The 12,744-nt window shown below is 37.0% G+C and overlaps 1 protein-coding gene across 2 annotated transcripts in view; it reads left to right on the top strand.

Annotated features, from left to right (window-relative positions):
- The window catches only part of LOC136883213 (ribokinase), an 80,217-nt gene extending 68,460 nt beyond the window's left edge, over positions 1 to 11,757 (top strand). For both annotated transcript variants that reach the window (XM_067155413.2, XM_067155411.2), the window contains one exon: positions 11,469 to 11,757. In XM_067155413.2, the coding sequence (XP_067011514.2) occupies positions 11,469 to 11,645 (177 nt within the window). In that variant the 3' untranslated portion in view covers positions 11,646 to 11,757. The remainder of the gene's footprint in view (positions 1 to 11,468) is intronic.
- The last annotated feature ends 987 nt before the right edge of the window (positions 11,758 to 12,744 follow it).

Raw genomic sequence — 12,744 nt, 5'->3', positions numbered from 1 at the left:
CTTTCTTTCATCAACACAATCAGTTGATTACATTGTTCAAAACTGCACTGGATCTCATGCCATCTGATAATCACAAAATTGTAATCAGAGCTGATAAAACTCCTGTGGGCCAACATGCAAGACGTTTCAATGCGCCAACAATTCATGAAGTTGCCATTGTTATAGTTGGAGAAAATTCGGAAGCCTGTGATATTGTTTTACATCTCCGGAATGATCAGTTATGGCTAGAAAACATTACTGAACAACTTGATCGAAGCAACCATTACAACGGGGAAGCATAAAGGAGAAGACGTTTTGATACCACGCATCCTTATGATTCCGACTGACATACCATTTGAATTTAAACGACTGCAGTTTCCAGTGCGGCTCGCTTTTGCTATGACCACCATAAATAAATCCCAGGGGCAGTCATTGAGTGTTTGCGGCATTAATCTTGAAAACTCACGTTTCTCGCATGCCTAATTGTATGTTGCCTATTCCCATGTTGGAAAACTATCAACTTTGTTTGTTTATGCGCCAGGTTATCAAACAAAATATATCGTGTACCTTAAAGCTTTACAATGAAACATATCTTCATAGTGTTGATTGGAATCAGTGTTTTCTGTGATAGTTATTTCCTTCGAAGAAAGAGGAGTAAATTTTGCCACATTATCTTCACGCCATCAACTTATCAAGTTACTTTATTTGCAACGGGGGATAATTATGGCTTTGTGAGGGATTTGAAGACCTGCTGAACAGTTCCCATCTACGTTACAGTCAATCAAGGTTATTTCTGGGTAGTGATATGCTGTGACCTATTTGAGCATTTCCTTATTCACAATCAAGATATTAATATTGCAGGTAATGAAAACACGTTTCTCGTAGTTTGTTAGTAATTTTTTGTAGCAGTAGAAAATTAACTCATTTGATGTTGATAATGCAGTCATTTGCATTATTCTGATTTTTGCGTGCTGTCCAGATTGAATTTGAGTTCGTTCCATTGTCTTTTATTTTTGACAGAACAACGTCTCGTTGAAGGTTAGGTCAAATGTTCCACCTTTACAATACTAAGATTCTTTATTAACTAAATATTTACATGATTTTTAATTATATCGGGACATGTTTCGTCTACCTTGTAGACATCATCAGCCATAAAAACTTTTGAGAAAAAGCTACAAGGACAAGGACAAAGTAACACATTAAAATAATTCGGGTAACCGAATATGTCATTTAAAATGGTGAAGAATTCAGAACTGTTTTGAGCACAGCACTTAAGAATATCGTTGACATTAAAATTAAAATTGTCCACATGGGATGATACAGTAAAAACTTGCGTTAAAATTCTTCTTTTTTGTGTGATGTGTTAATATATAATATTCTGTTATGTCGTGAAGGCTTGATAATGAATTGCACAATGTTCATTCCAATAGGATAATAACGATGTATAAGAAATACAGCGAGCATATGTTAAAGCCGTCTTATTGGTGTAGTATTGGCATTTCCTGTTGAGAAGTTAGGTGGAAAATTTGAACGTGATGACGTAATGTGGAATGTGCAGTAGAGGGCCCTAGAATAAGAAAGATAGCTGTTGTTAGTGTTAAAATAGGCAAGTTTTTGTGTCTTGAGATGTAAAGTAATGAAAATGAGAAGTGCGGCACATCTGATTACTTACGTTCTCGCCTGTCTGACAGCGACTAGTTCAGTGTGGAAGCCTGTGGTTGACTGAGAGCGAACTATGGAGGTCGTGTGTGAAGGGAGCCGCCATGAGGGGAAATTAGGGGAAGGTTAGGATCAGTAGGCGGGAAGCCGTCACATGGAAGCTTGTTATTGGATTTGTTAAAGTAAGAACTATTGAGCAATGCCTCAAAAATTACGTTCGCAGTTTCGGAAATTTCATTTAAATTGTGAAAAGGATTGCATTTATGATCTATATTAATATAGATGTTTTCTAAAACATTAAGTAAAGTGCTTTTATTATGAAAATAAAGAATTTTTAAGTCCTGTTCTATGGAAGTGAAGGAATGATTGGATTCTGTCATGTGAGTACTCATGGCGGAGTACCTTCTATGTTTAGCGGCGTTGATATGTTCCTTATATCTATATATCTATATATATCTACATGTTCCTTATATGCTTTCTTGAAGAAATGTTTACATAATGGACTCATTCCAAATTTTTTGAAGTTCAATCAAAATAAGAACAACAGTTCTTATTGGCACAGAAAAACCCAATCTAGGTCTAATTCATTATGGATCAGGAATGAAATTAAGTTTCTACACAGGAAAAAATCTTTACTTAACACAAAGTTATATGAAGCACATCTGTTTACTTCGTCCTCCCTAACCCCTCTAGAATGGGATTCTTTTCAGAAATTCGCTCTTACGAAGATAGAGAATGTAATTGTCAAAAAACAGGCCACTTTAGACAACAAATTCAACTCACTTTTGCGTAATAATAGTCACAATAAAAACTTCTTTCCATACAATAGGCACATCAACGATTCCGACTCGGAAGACGTGAAGTTCCATGATCCGGTTATAAATCTTTCTAATGCCCAACTTAGCGCTTCGGATATCGAAATTTTAGAGAAGGGCCCTAAATTCAACTGGCCTACTGCTTTTAAGTTGAAAGATGCCATTACTATCACTGCCGAAACTGAAAACGCCATACAAAAACTACCAATTGACAGCCAAACAGAAATCAGACTTAATATTCGCAAAAAAAATTCTAATTTAATTAAAGTCAGCAAATCTACAGCTCCTTTATTTCCCAAAAAAGCCATAGACTCGTTAAAAAAGAAGATTAACGAAAATGATCTAATAGTTACAAAAGCGGACAAAGGCAATGCCACAGTTATTATGAACAAAGAAACTTACGTGCAAAAAACTGAAACCTTCTTTTCTGATAACTCTTTTAAACTGATAAAAAAAGATCCTACTAACAATATCCAAAAAAACTTAAAACAATTATTGAAACAAACGTCCTTTATTCTTACTGAACATGATTCTCAAAAACTCATTAATATGAATCCCAGTATCCCCACAGCTAAAGCATTGCCTAAAGTCCACAAAATAGATATTCCCATAAGACCCATAGTTAACTACAGGAACAGCCCGACTTACAAAACTTCCAAATTTATTCATAATTTCTTGAAGAAATACTACAAATTTGAAAATCCCAACTCCATCAAGAATTCTATAGAATTTTGTAATTTGACAAAAAACCTAGAATTACAGCCGCAACAAAAAATGTACTCATTTGACATTAAAAACATGTATTCCAATATACCAGTCAAGAAAACTTTAAAGATCATCAAGGATAATTTTCTAAAACACAGAAAATTAAGCATACAAGAAATAGAAGAATTTTTAAATATTTTAGAATTTGTAACTTCCAACAACTATTTCACTTTTAATGGGAAAATTTATAAGCAGGATAGTCTTCGTATGGGCTCCCGAGCTTCAGGAATAATGGCAGAAATTTATTTAGACCACTTGGAAAATTCCAAAATTCTTAACAAAATTAAAGGTATCGTATTCTGGAGACGCTTTGTTGATGATACATTTACTTTAATAGATCACAACGTCTCCAACGGTGATATCGTTCTTGAACAGTTGAATGCAGTTGATCCATGGATCAAGTTTACTTCCGAAGCAGAAGTCAATAATTCATTAAACTTCTTAGATGTCACTATTAACAATAGCTCCAACAAATTCTCTTATACCATATTTAGGAAGCCCACCCAAACTATTAATACTATTCGACAAGACTCAACGCATCCGGAATCTCAAAAAAGAGCAACATTTTATAGTTTAATCCACAGAGCTTTTCACGTCCCTTTATCAAATGCTAATCGTAAAAAAAACTTGAATTTATCCGCTTAATAGCGAGTAAAAATGGTTTTAGCAGGCATTTCATTGACAGGATAATCAATAAAGTTACTAACAAATCCAGTTCAACTTTACTTAGAGAAACAAAAAGAAAAACAGACAAATATGCCACTTTCACTTATACAAATAGTAAGATTTATGATATCACCAACACCCTCAAGAAACATAAGATCAACATTGCTTTTAAAACAGTCAACAATAATACTAATCTTTTTTACAACCAACATAAAATTAACAACACTACGAATAAATATAATAGGTCAGGCGTTTATAAGTTAAAGTGTAACCAATGTTCCGCGAGCTACATTGGGCAAACCGGAAGAGGCTTTTCAGTTAGATATAAGGAACATATCAACGCCGCTAAACATAGAAGGTACTCCGCCATGAGTACTCACATGACAGAATCCAATCATTCCTTCACTTCCATAGAACAGGACTTAAAAATTCTTTATTTTCATAATAAAAGCACTTTACTTAATGTTTTAGAAAACATCTATATTAATATAGATCATAAATGCAATCCTTTTCACAATTTAAATGAAATTTCCGAAACTGCGAACGTAATTTTTGAGGCATTGCTCAATAGTTCTTACTTTAACAAATCCAATAACAAGCTTCCATGTGACGGCTTCCCGCCTACTGATCCTAACCTTCCCCTAATTTCCCCTCATGGTGGCTCCCTTCACACACGACCTCCATAGTTCGCTCTCAGTCAACCACAGGCTTCCACACTGAACTAGTCGCTGTCAGACAGGCGAGAACGTAAGTAATCAGATGTGCCGCACTTCTCATTTTCATTACTTTACATCTCAAGACACAAAAACTTGCCTATTTTAACACTAACAACAGCTATCTTTCTTATTCTAGGGCCCTCTACTGCACATTCCACATTACGTCATCACGTTCAAATTTTCCACCTAACTTCTCAACAGGAAATGCCAATACTACACCAATAAGACGGCTTTAACATATGCTCGCTGTATTTCTTATACATCGTTATTATCCTATTGGAATGAACATTGTGCAATTCATTATCAAGCCTTCACGACATAACAGAATATTATATATTAACACATCACACAAAAAAGAAGAATTTTAACGCAAGTTTTTACTGTATCATCCCATGTGGACAATTTTAATTTTAATGTCAACGATATTCTTAAGTGCTGTGCTCAAAACAGTTCTGAATTCTTCACCATTTTAAATGACATATTCGGTTACCCGAATTATTTTAATGTGTTACTTTGTCCTTGTCCTTGTAGCTTTTTCTCAAAAGTTTTTATGGCTGATGATGTCTACAAGGTAGACGAAACATGTCCCGATATAATTAAAAATCATGTAAATATTTAGTTAATAAAGAATCTTAGTATTGTAAAGGTGGAACATTTGACCTAACCTTCAACGTATACTCACGACAATACGGGCTTTATAATGAAGTTTATTTTATGTAATAAGAACGTCTGTCGGGTTAGCTAGTTCATCATGAAAATTGGAATTAGCAGGACATAGTGTCGTTATAAACAAAAGAGGTATCTATTAGCTTGACCATGATGGCCACCAATGGTCTGTATTGACTTAATTACTGTTATTATGTCAAGGTACGCGTTGTCAATATAATTCAAAATCTAGTACATATATACTAAACCATCAAATACATAAATATGTAAGTACATGTTTCGAGAATTAAAATTCTCTTATTCATCTTACAGTTTAAAATCACATGAATGTGAAAGACCTTATTTAAAACTTTTTTATGTCCTAACAAAATACTGGATAAAAACAACAATACAATAACAACATTAAAAATTCAAACATGAATATCATTCATGTTATGTCCAAAGTCCTGTAAACAGTTTGTGTATGGTACTAAAATTGAGCTAGATGACAATTATGTAATGTTATTGAGGTATGTCATCTTTATGACCTTCATAGTCCCATCACCCTTCATGGGTCCCAAGTTGTTGTAGTTAGTAAAGTTCAAACAGTATGGGTCTGCTTACCAAAACAATACCTTGACACACAATAACATTAGATAAATGTCAACCAGCTCAATTTTAGTACCATATAAAAAAAATTTGTACAGGACTTTGGACATAACATGAAAGATATACATGTTTGATCTTTTAATGTTGTTATTGTATTGTTGTTTTTATCCAGTATTTTGTTGGGACATAAAATAATTTAAAAAAAGGTCTTTTACATACACGTGATTTTAATTTATAAGCTGATTAAGATAATTTTAATTCTTGAAACATGTACTTACAGTATATATATTTATGTACTTGATGATGTAGTATATACACTAGATTTTCAATTGTATTGACAAAGCAGACCTTCAGATCAAAATTAAGATGTATGGCTTTTCAGGCGTTTGCTCTATTAACCAGCATTTCGTCTTAGGTCTGACACTAGGCTCTTCAGAGTGGGATGTGTCAGACCCTACCCACTGATGCTGGGGTGTATGCAGGTGAACTTATCAGAAGCCTTTTATTAGGCACAGTCTGATAACTGCATACGGGAGATAAGACTCTACAATGGAATTAATGCCCGCCTAGCAATTCCAAATGGAAATTCTAAGTTCCCATGGAGGGAATTAGATATTTTTCCACCAATAGAGCATATCAAAATCAGATCAAAATTAAGATGTATGGCTTTTCAGGCGTTTGCTCTATTAACCAGCATTTCGTCTTAGGTCTGACACTAGGCTCTTCAGAGTGGGATGTGTCAGACCCTACCCACTAATGCTGGGGTGTATGCAGGTGAACTTATCAGAAGCCTTTTATTAGGCACAGTCTGATAACTGCATACGGGAGATAAGACTCCACAATGGAATTAATGCCCGCCTAGCAATTCCAAATGGAAATTCTAAGTCTGTGGCCCTGAGGGCTTAAGTTTAATGCCCTTCTCACAACTGAAGAACTGTTTTTGCGTGGCACGTGGCCATACCATAACAAACGATTCTCTCGTATTTTCTCAGGGATTGGGGCCACAGCAAATGTCATCTGAACATCCTCATTTCTGATGTTGTCCAGTCTAGTGAGTCCTATTGGCCAGTGAAGAGTCTTTATTTCCATGACATAGCTGTTGTTCGTGTCTCCTTGTGACTAGCCAGCATTCAGTTCCATACAGTGCCACTGGTCTAATGATGGTGCGGTAGATTTTGGATTTCAAATACATTGGCACCCTCCAGTCAAAAAGGACTGCTGTGACTTGGTGCCACTTCATCCAGGCAGCATTGATTCTGCTTTGAACATCTGGGAGCTATCCCATATAAATATTCTTGACAGGAGTTGGACTCTGCAGACTGTTACAGTTTTATTTAAAGCAGTATGAACTTGTTTTACATGAGTGTAGTTTCACCTGACTAATACAACATATTCTTTCAGTGTAGAAACACAAAGCAAGAGTAGATGTGCAGAGAATGCTTGTCTGTGCCCCTCCCCCACGTTACCAGTAAGTTTGCGGATGGTAATGTTCGAGGTGTAGTGTCTCTGCAGTGGGCTGTGAACGAGAGGATGCAGTCCAGTTTTACTCCCACATATTTCAGAGCATCACAGTGGGACAGATATTGGCCTCTTCAGTTTATGTTTAGCTTTCTCTTTCTAATGTGGAATGCAGGCTTCGGTTTTTCAGGGTTAGTGTTCAGATGGTTTGTATTGTAATACACAGCTACACAGCTCTACTGAAAATTTCCTTTCCACTTTCTCAAAGGTTTTGGCTTGAATAGGAATGGCTGTATTGTCTGCATAAATAAATGCTTTTGTAACAGGACTAATCAGTTGTACTTTTAGTGTTGGTAGTGCTACTGATAATAGTGGAAGAACCAGTTTGAGTGGCTTAGCCGATTGAGGTTCTGGCCTTCTGACCCCAACTTGGCAGGTTCGATCCTAGCTCAGTCCATTGTGTTGGAGGGTGTTCAAATACATCAGCCTTGTGTTGGTAGATTTAACTGGCATGTAAAAGAACTCCTGCAGGACTAAATTCCGAGACATCGGTGTCTCTGAAAACCGTAAAAGTATTTAGTAGGACGTAAAGCCCATTACATTATTATTATTATCAGAAGAGATATTAGTAATGCAGTTCTTCTAGCGATGAGGTACTGGTCCAATATCCAATCCCCTTATTTTTATCCAGATTAGGGACTGGCAATTCTCAATCACTCATTCACACTATATATTTCCTGTCTGCTGCATCACCCCATTCTTCTCATATCTTTCTGGATGTGAACCTATTCCGGTGACCACCTTCTTTCTGATACACCACACCATACTTCCTTGGTCATGGTGTTCTCTTGCTTTCTCATGATATACCCTGCCCATCCCAAACTCCTGCTCGCAACATCTGTCACAATATCAAGGTCTGTAAACTTTTCTTTATCTCCTAGTTATGCTCGAGTCTCATTTCCTCCTCCTCATATGTTGGTCCAAGTATCCTCCGCAATACTTGGTTTTCTTTCTTCCTTTTTATTCAGAATCCAATCCTCTGCCCATTATTGGACATACTGTTGTTTTATATGTGCATATTTTGGTGTGGTGAGACAACAGTTTGGCTCCCATCCACTTCTTTCAAGCATGGAGACTTCTGTTTCTTGGATTTAATCTGCTCAGCATCTCTGTTTCATCTGGCGGTTTTTTTTTTTTTTAAAAAAAAGGTTATCAGTACTCGAAAGTTGGTTCATTCATGTTCGTTTACCGAGCGAGTTGGCTATGCGATTAGGAGCGCACAGCTCTGAATTGTAAGCCATGGCTGCTTCCTTCCCACTCCTAGCCCTGTCCTATCCCATGGTCGCCATAAGACCTATCTGTGTTTGTGCAACGTAAGACCAATTATAAAAATCTTTGTTTTGAAAGTTGTGGTTTCCAATGCATAGTACATCCTCACTGCTCTGCTGTCAGTGTGCTTCCTCTCTACTGATTCTCATTAACATTATCTTTGCATAATTTTTTTGGCCTGTCTCTCTTTCTAGCTTGTCTAGTTCTTCTCAAATTATTTCTGTGTTATCAGCAAAACCCAAGACATAAATTGTAGTAGTAACTACTATGCTAAATTTATCCCCGATGTAGCCACTGTTCTTACACCCTTGTACCAGCTTCTTAGAAAAGATGCAGATTTTCACTGGAATTTAGCTTGTCAAAAATCTTTTGAATTAATCAAAGAAAAATTAGTTTTGGCTAAGGTACTAGCACATTACAACCCTGATTTACCAATCAAGTTGTCATGTGACGCGTCACCTTACGGCATTGCGAGTGTTTTTAGTAGAAAAGATGGTACTGAGAGACCAATTTCTTTCGCAAGTAGAGTCTTCAACTCAGCTGAAAGAAACTACTCTCAAATTGATAAAGAAGCCTTGAGCATTGTGTATGGTATAAAGAAGTTCAATCAGTATGTATGGGGAAGACATTTTACTCTGTGTACAGGTCACAAGCCACTTCTAACCATTTTTGGTCCAAAAAATGGTTTACCAACCTTTGCAGCAGGTAGATTGCAACGCTACGCATTGTTTCTGTCAGGTTATGACTATGACATTCAGTATGTTAAATATCAATGCTATGGCAATGCAGATGGCTTATCTAGGCTACCTTTATCAGCCAATCATTTTGAGGACGTTGATGTTAGTTTAGAGTATAGGTAGTTATTTACAATGCATAATGGAATCTGATGTTCCCATAAACTTTAACGATATACGTATTGAGACCCAAAAAGACCAGGAGTTAAACAAAATCCTAGGCTATGTGTTATACGGTTGGCCTACTACGCCAGATCCAACTTTAAGAAACTTTGTTAAAAGGCAAGCTGAGCTAACTGTAAAACAAGGAATTTTGATGTGGGGCTACGGAGTCGTAATTCCAAGGTCCTTGAGAAAGTCCTCGTTAAATAAATTACACAGTGGACACCTTGGAGTAGTTAAAATGAAATCATTAGCTAGATCGTATTTATGGTGGTCTTCAATTGAGGAGTTGGATGCAATAACAGCGTAAGTAGACTTACGTTATTTTGACAAACAGAAGCTTGAAGTTTATAAATGTTCTGAGTTAAAAGTAATATTAAGAATCAACATGAATTTCATTTAGGGACATTTAAAAGAGCCAGGAAATGTATTTCCCAAAGAATTTTATTGATCTGTTAGCTAATAAGAAAGACAGAGTTATTTAAAGTTTCATTTTATACGCTGTTATTGCATGAAGAGCAGGAATATTATATTTTGCCATACACCGGTATTGATCAGGGAGTTAGGAAAGCATGATCGACCACTATAGAGGAACAGAAGTGGCAGTTTATCCCACCTCAGTTCTCCAAAATGTCTAAACTTACCAAAATTAAGAACAGATTCCTAAAAAAAAAATTAACTAAGAAATGTAAAACCATTAAGTTTATTCTTTATTTAATATTCACCTTTTTCGTTCATTTGCGTGAAGGGTCGAGAGGATTTTGTTACAGCACTCTCTCCAACTATGGTATTAGGCTACGGTAATTGCCCCCCCCCCCCCCCCCAACAAATAGTTGAAATGTTATAAAATTAGTAACATTCCTTTCTGAACAACTTTTATTCCTATATTCATTTACAAAATGATTCTCTAAACCTAAAAGAAAAGAAAAGGAATAAAAAACAGATCACAAAGTATATAATTGGTATTTAGACATTGTGAGTCTTACTTGTTTGAAATACTCAAATGCATCATTGATCAAAATCAGGATGATTCATCTTCACATGCTGCATTAGCAGACTCTAGGGAATCATTACACACAGACATGACTTTCACATACCCCTCAATATTCAGTTTTTAAGTATTTCATCAGTGAAATAACATCAACCATTTTGTCTGCTTTTACACTACACTTTCTTACATCATGTAGCCTCAAATCATTAAAACTGAGAAAGCTATCATTCCTCTTTAAGAAGATAAATGGCACATAGGAGTGTAGGCCTATGACTCTGATACAACACCATTTTGGTAATAAAGTCACACAAACTTCTGTATCATGAAATTGTTGCTTTTAGCAGAGGGCATTCTTAGAAACATAGGTCAAAGTGCTGATACCCAGTCTTTTATTAAATGTGACGCCACAAAACCTTCTCTTCCACTCGGTGACATCTTCTCCAGCCAGAGAACTGGCGGCAACTGAACGTGCCACTCGTGAAGCATGCATCATGCAATAACAGCGTAGCGCATGGTACCAGTTTTAGTGAGCTCCTGACCTCTAGCGGCATCCTAGCGAACTAAGACCTGGACTGGGTTGTAGTGAAGGGACCAGGAAATCTGAAAACAGTATTCATGCAATAACAGCGTAAGTAGACTTACGCTGTTATTGCATCTAGCTCCTCAATTGATAAGGACATCGAACTCTGATTTGCTGCAATGCTTCTTCCAGTGCCATGTTAAATGGTTAAATAGCAGTGGTGAAATATCACCTTGTTTTATGCCAGTGTTTACTGAAAAATATGAAGAGAGTGGTGGAGTTAACATTGTTTGCAAAAATGGAAGAAGTCAAATATTACTAAAATTCTGTAATTTAACGTCATTTAAATCGCAGTAATCATAAGAATACAGAAAGCCACGAAACTCTGTGTAGTACTTATGACCTTTTTGCTGTTCCCAGGGAGCCGGAGATGTCTTCATTGGAGCGATGGCGTATTACCTTGCATATTACCCTGATATGTCACTGAAGGAAAACATTAGAAGGTGTTGCGAGATTGCAGCAGTGACTATTCAGACTGCCGGTGCTCAACCCAGTTTTCCTCATCGGCGAGATCTACCAAACAATCTGTTCCAATAAGGCACTCTCTCTCGGATAGTAAGAATGATCTCTTTTGTTGATGGTTTGTATATTCAACTACGAATCACACTCTCATGAAGAATGAATATGCTTTTGAGGTACTCTCACAACCATGAACTAGTCACATATTTCAGTATTGAGAAGTTAAGCAGATGAATGGAGTTCATACATTGTCAGCTCAGCCTTAGCAATACACAGTTTGTTGACAGCTATTGTTTATCATTTCAGATACTAGCAGTTTCTTGATCTGATGAGTCCAAAAGTTAATTATTTAATAGGCCTATTTCAAATCATTTTGTATGTGATTTTTGTGAACTTATCACCAACTTGATCTTGAACAGCTTCCAGCCTTTGGCCGGTTTTCGTGCTGGGTCAAAGTTTTACAACTGCATTCCCTTGGTGATGCCAACCCCATTTGGGATCTAAATAGCCGCTCCTATCCTGGAGAACAGATGCCCTTATAGCCATCTCTAACCTAAGATACATGTGCTACCTGATGAGTTTCAAAGGTATTTCCTCCTTAGAGGAGCCATCAGCCTCCCAAGAGGGCTCCTCCGCTTAAAACTGTTGGCCTTCTGAGGGTGTCAGGTTATTTCCTGCATATCCACACTTGACATTGAAATGCTGGCGTATGGTCTATTTACCATTGCAGGGTCATATGGCCAGACCAGATATGAACTTACACTGTTTGAACGAAAGTATCAGGACACTAGTCAAAACTGTCCTCTTAAGTGTTCCCAAGATATGCTGTCCAATAGTGGACATTAATACGAGGTGGACCCTCCCCATCCTTGGCCTTTATTGCAGCTTCAACTCCGCAGGAAAGTCTGTCTACTAGGTGTTAGAATGTCCTCCTGCAGCACTTTATCAAGTATAGTTAGTGCCTGGAGCAAAATAACAGTTGTAGTTCATCCCATAAGTGTTTCATAGGATTACCGGGCGAGTTGGCCGTGCGCGTAGAGGCGCGCGGCTGTGAGCTTGCATCCGGGAGATAGTAGGTTCGAATCCCATTATCGGCAGCCCTGAAAATGGTTTTCCGTGGTTTCCCATTTTCACACCAGGCAAATGCTGGGGCTGTACCTTAATTAAGGCCATGGCC

Source organism: Anabrus simplex, chromosome 11, assembly GCF_040414725.1.
Source record: "Anabrus simplex isolate iqAnaSimp1 chromosome 11, ASM4041472v1, whole genome shotgun sequence".
Taxonomy (NCBI): domain Eukaryota; kingdom Metazoa; phylum Arthropoda; class Insecta; order Orthoptera; family Tettigoniidae; genus Anabrus; species Anabrus simplex.
The sequence above is the reverse complement of the archived record's forward strand: the minus strand, read 5'-3'. Positions and strand labels throughout refer to the sequence as shown.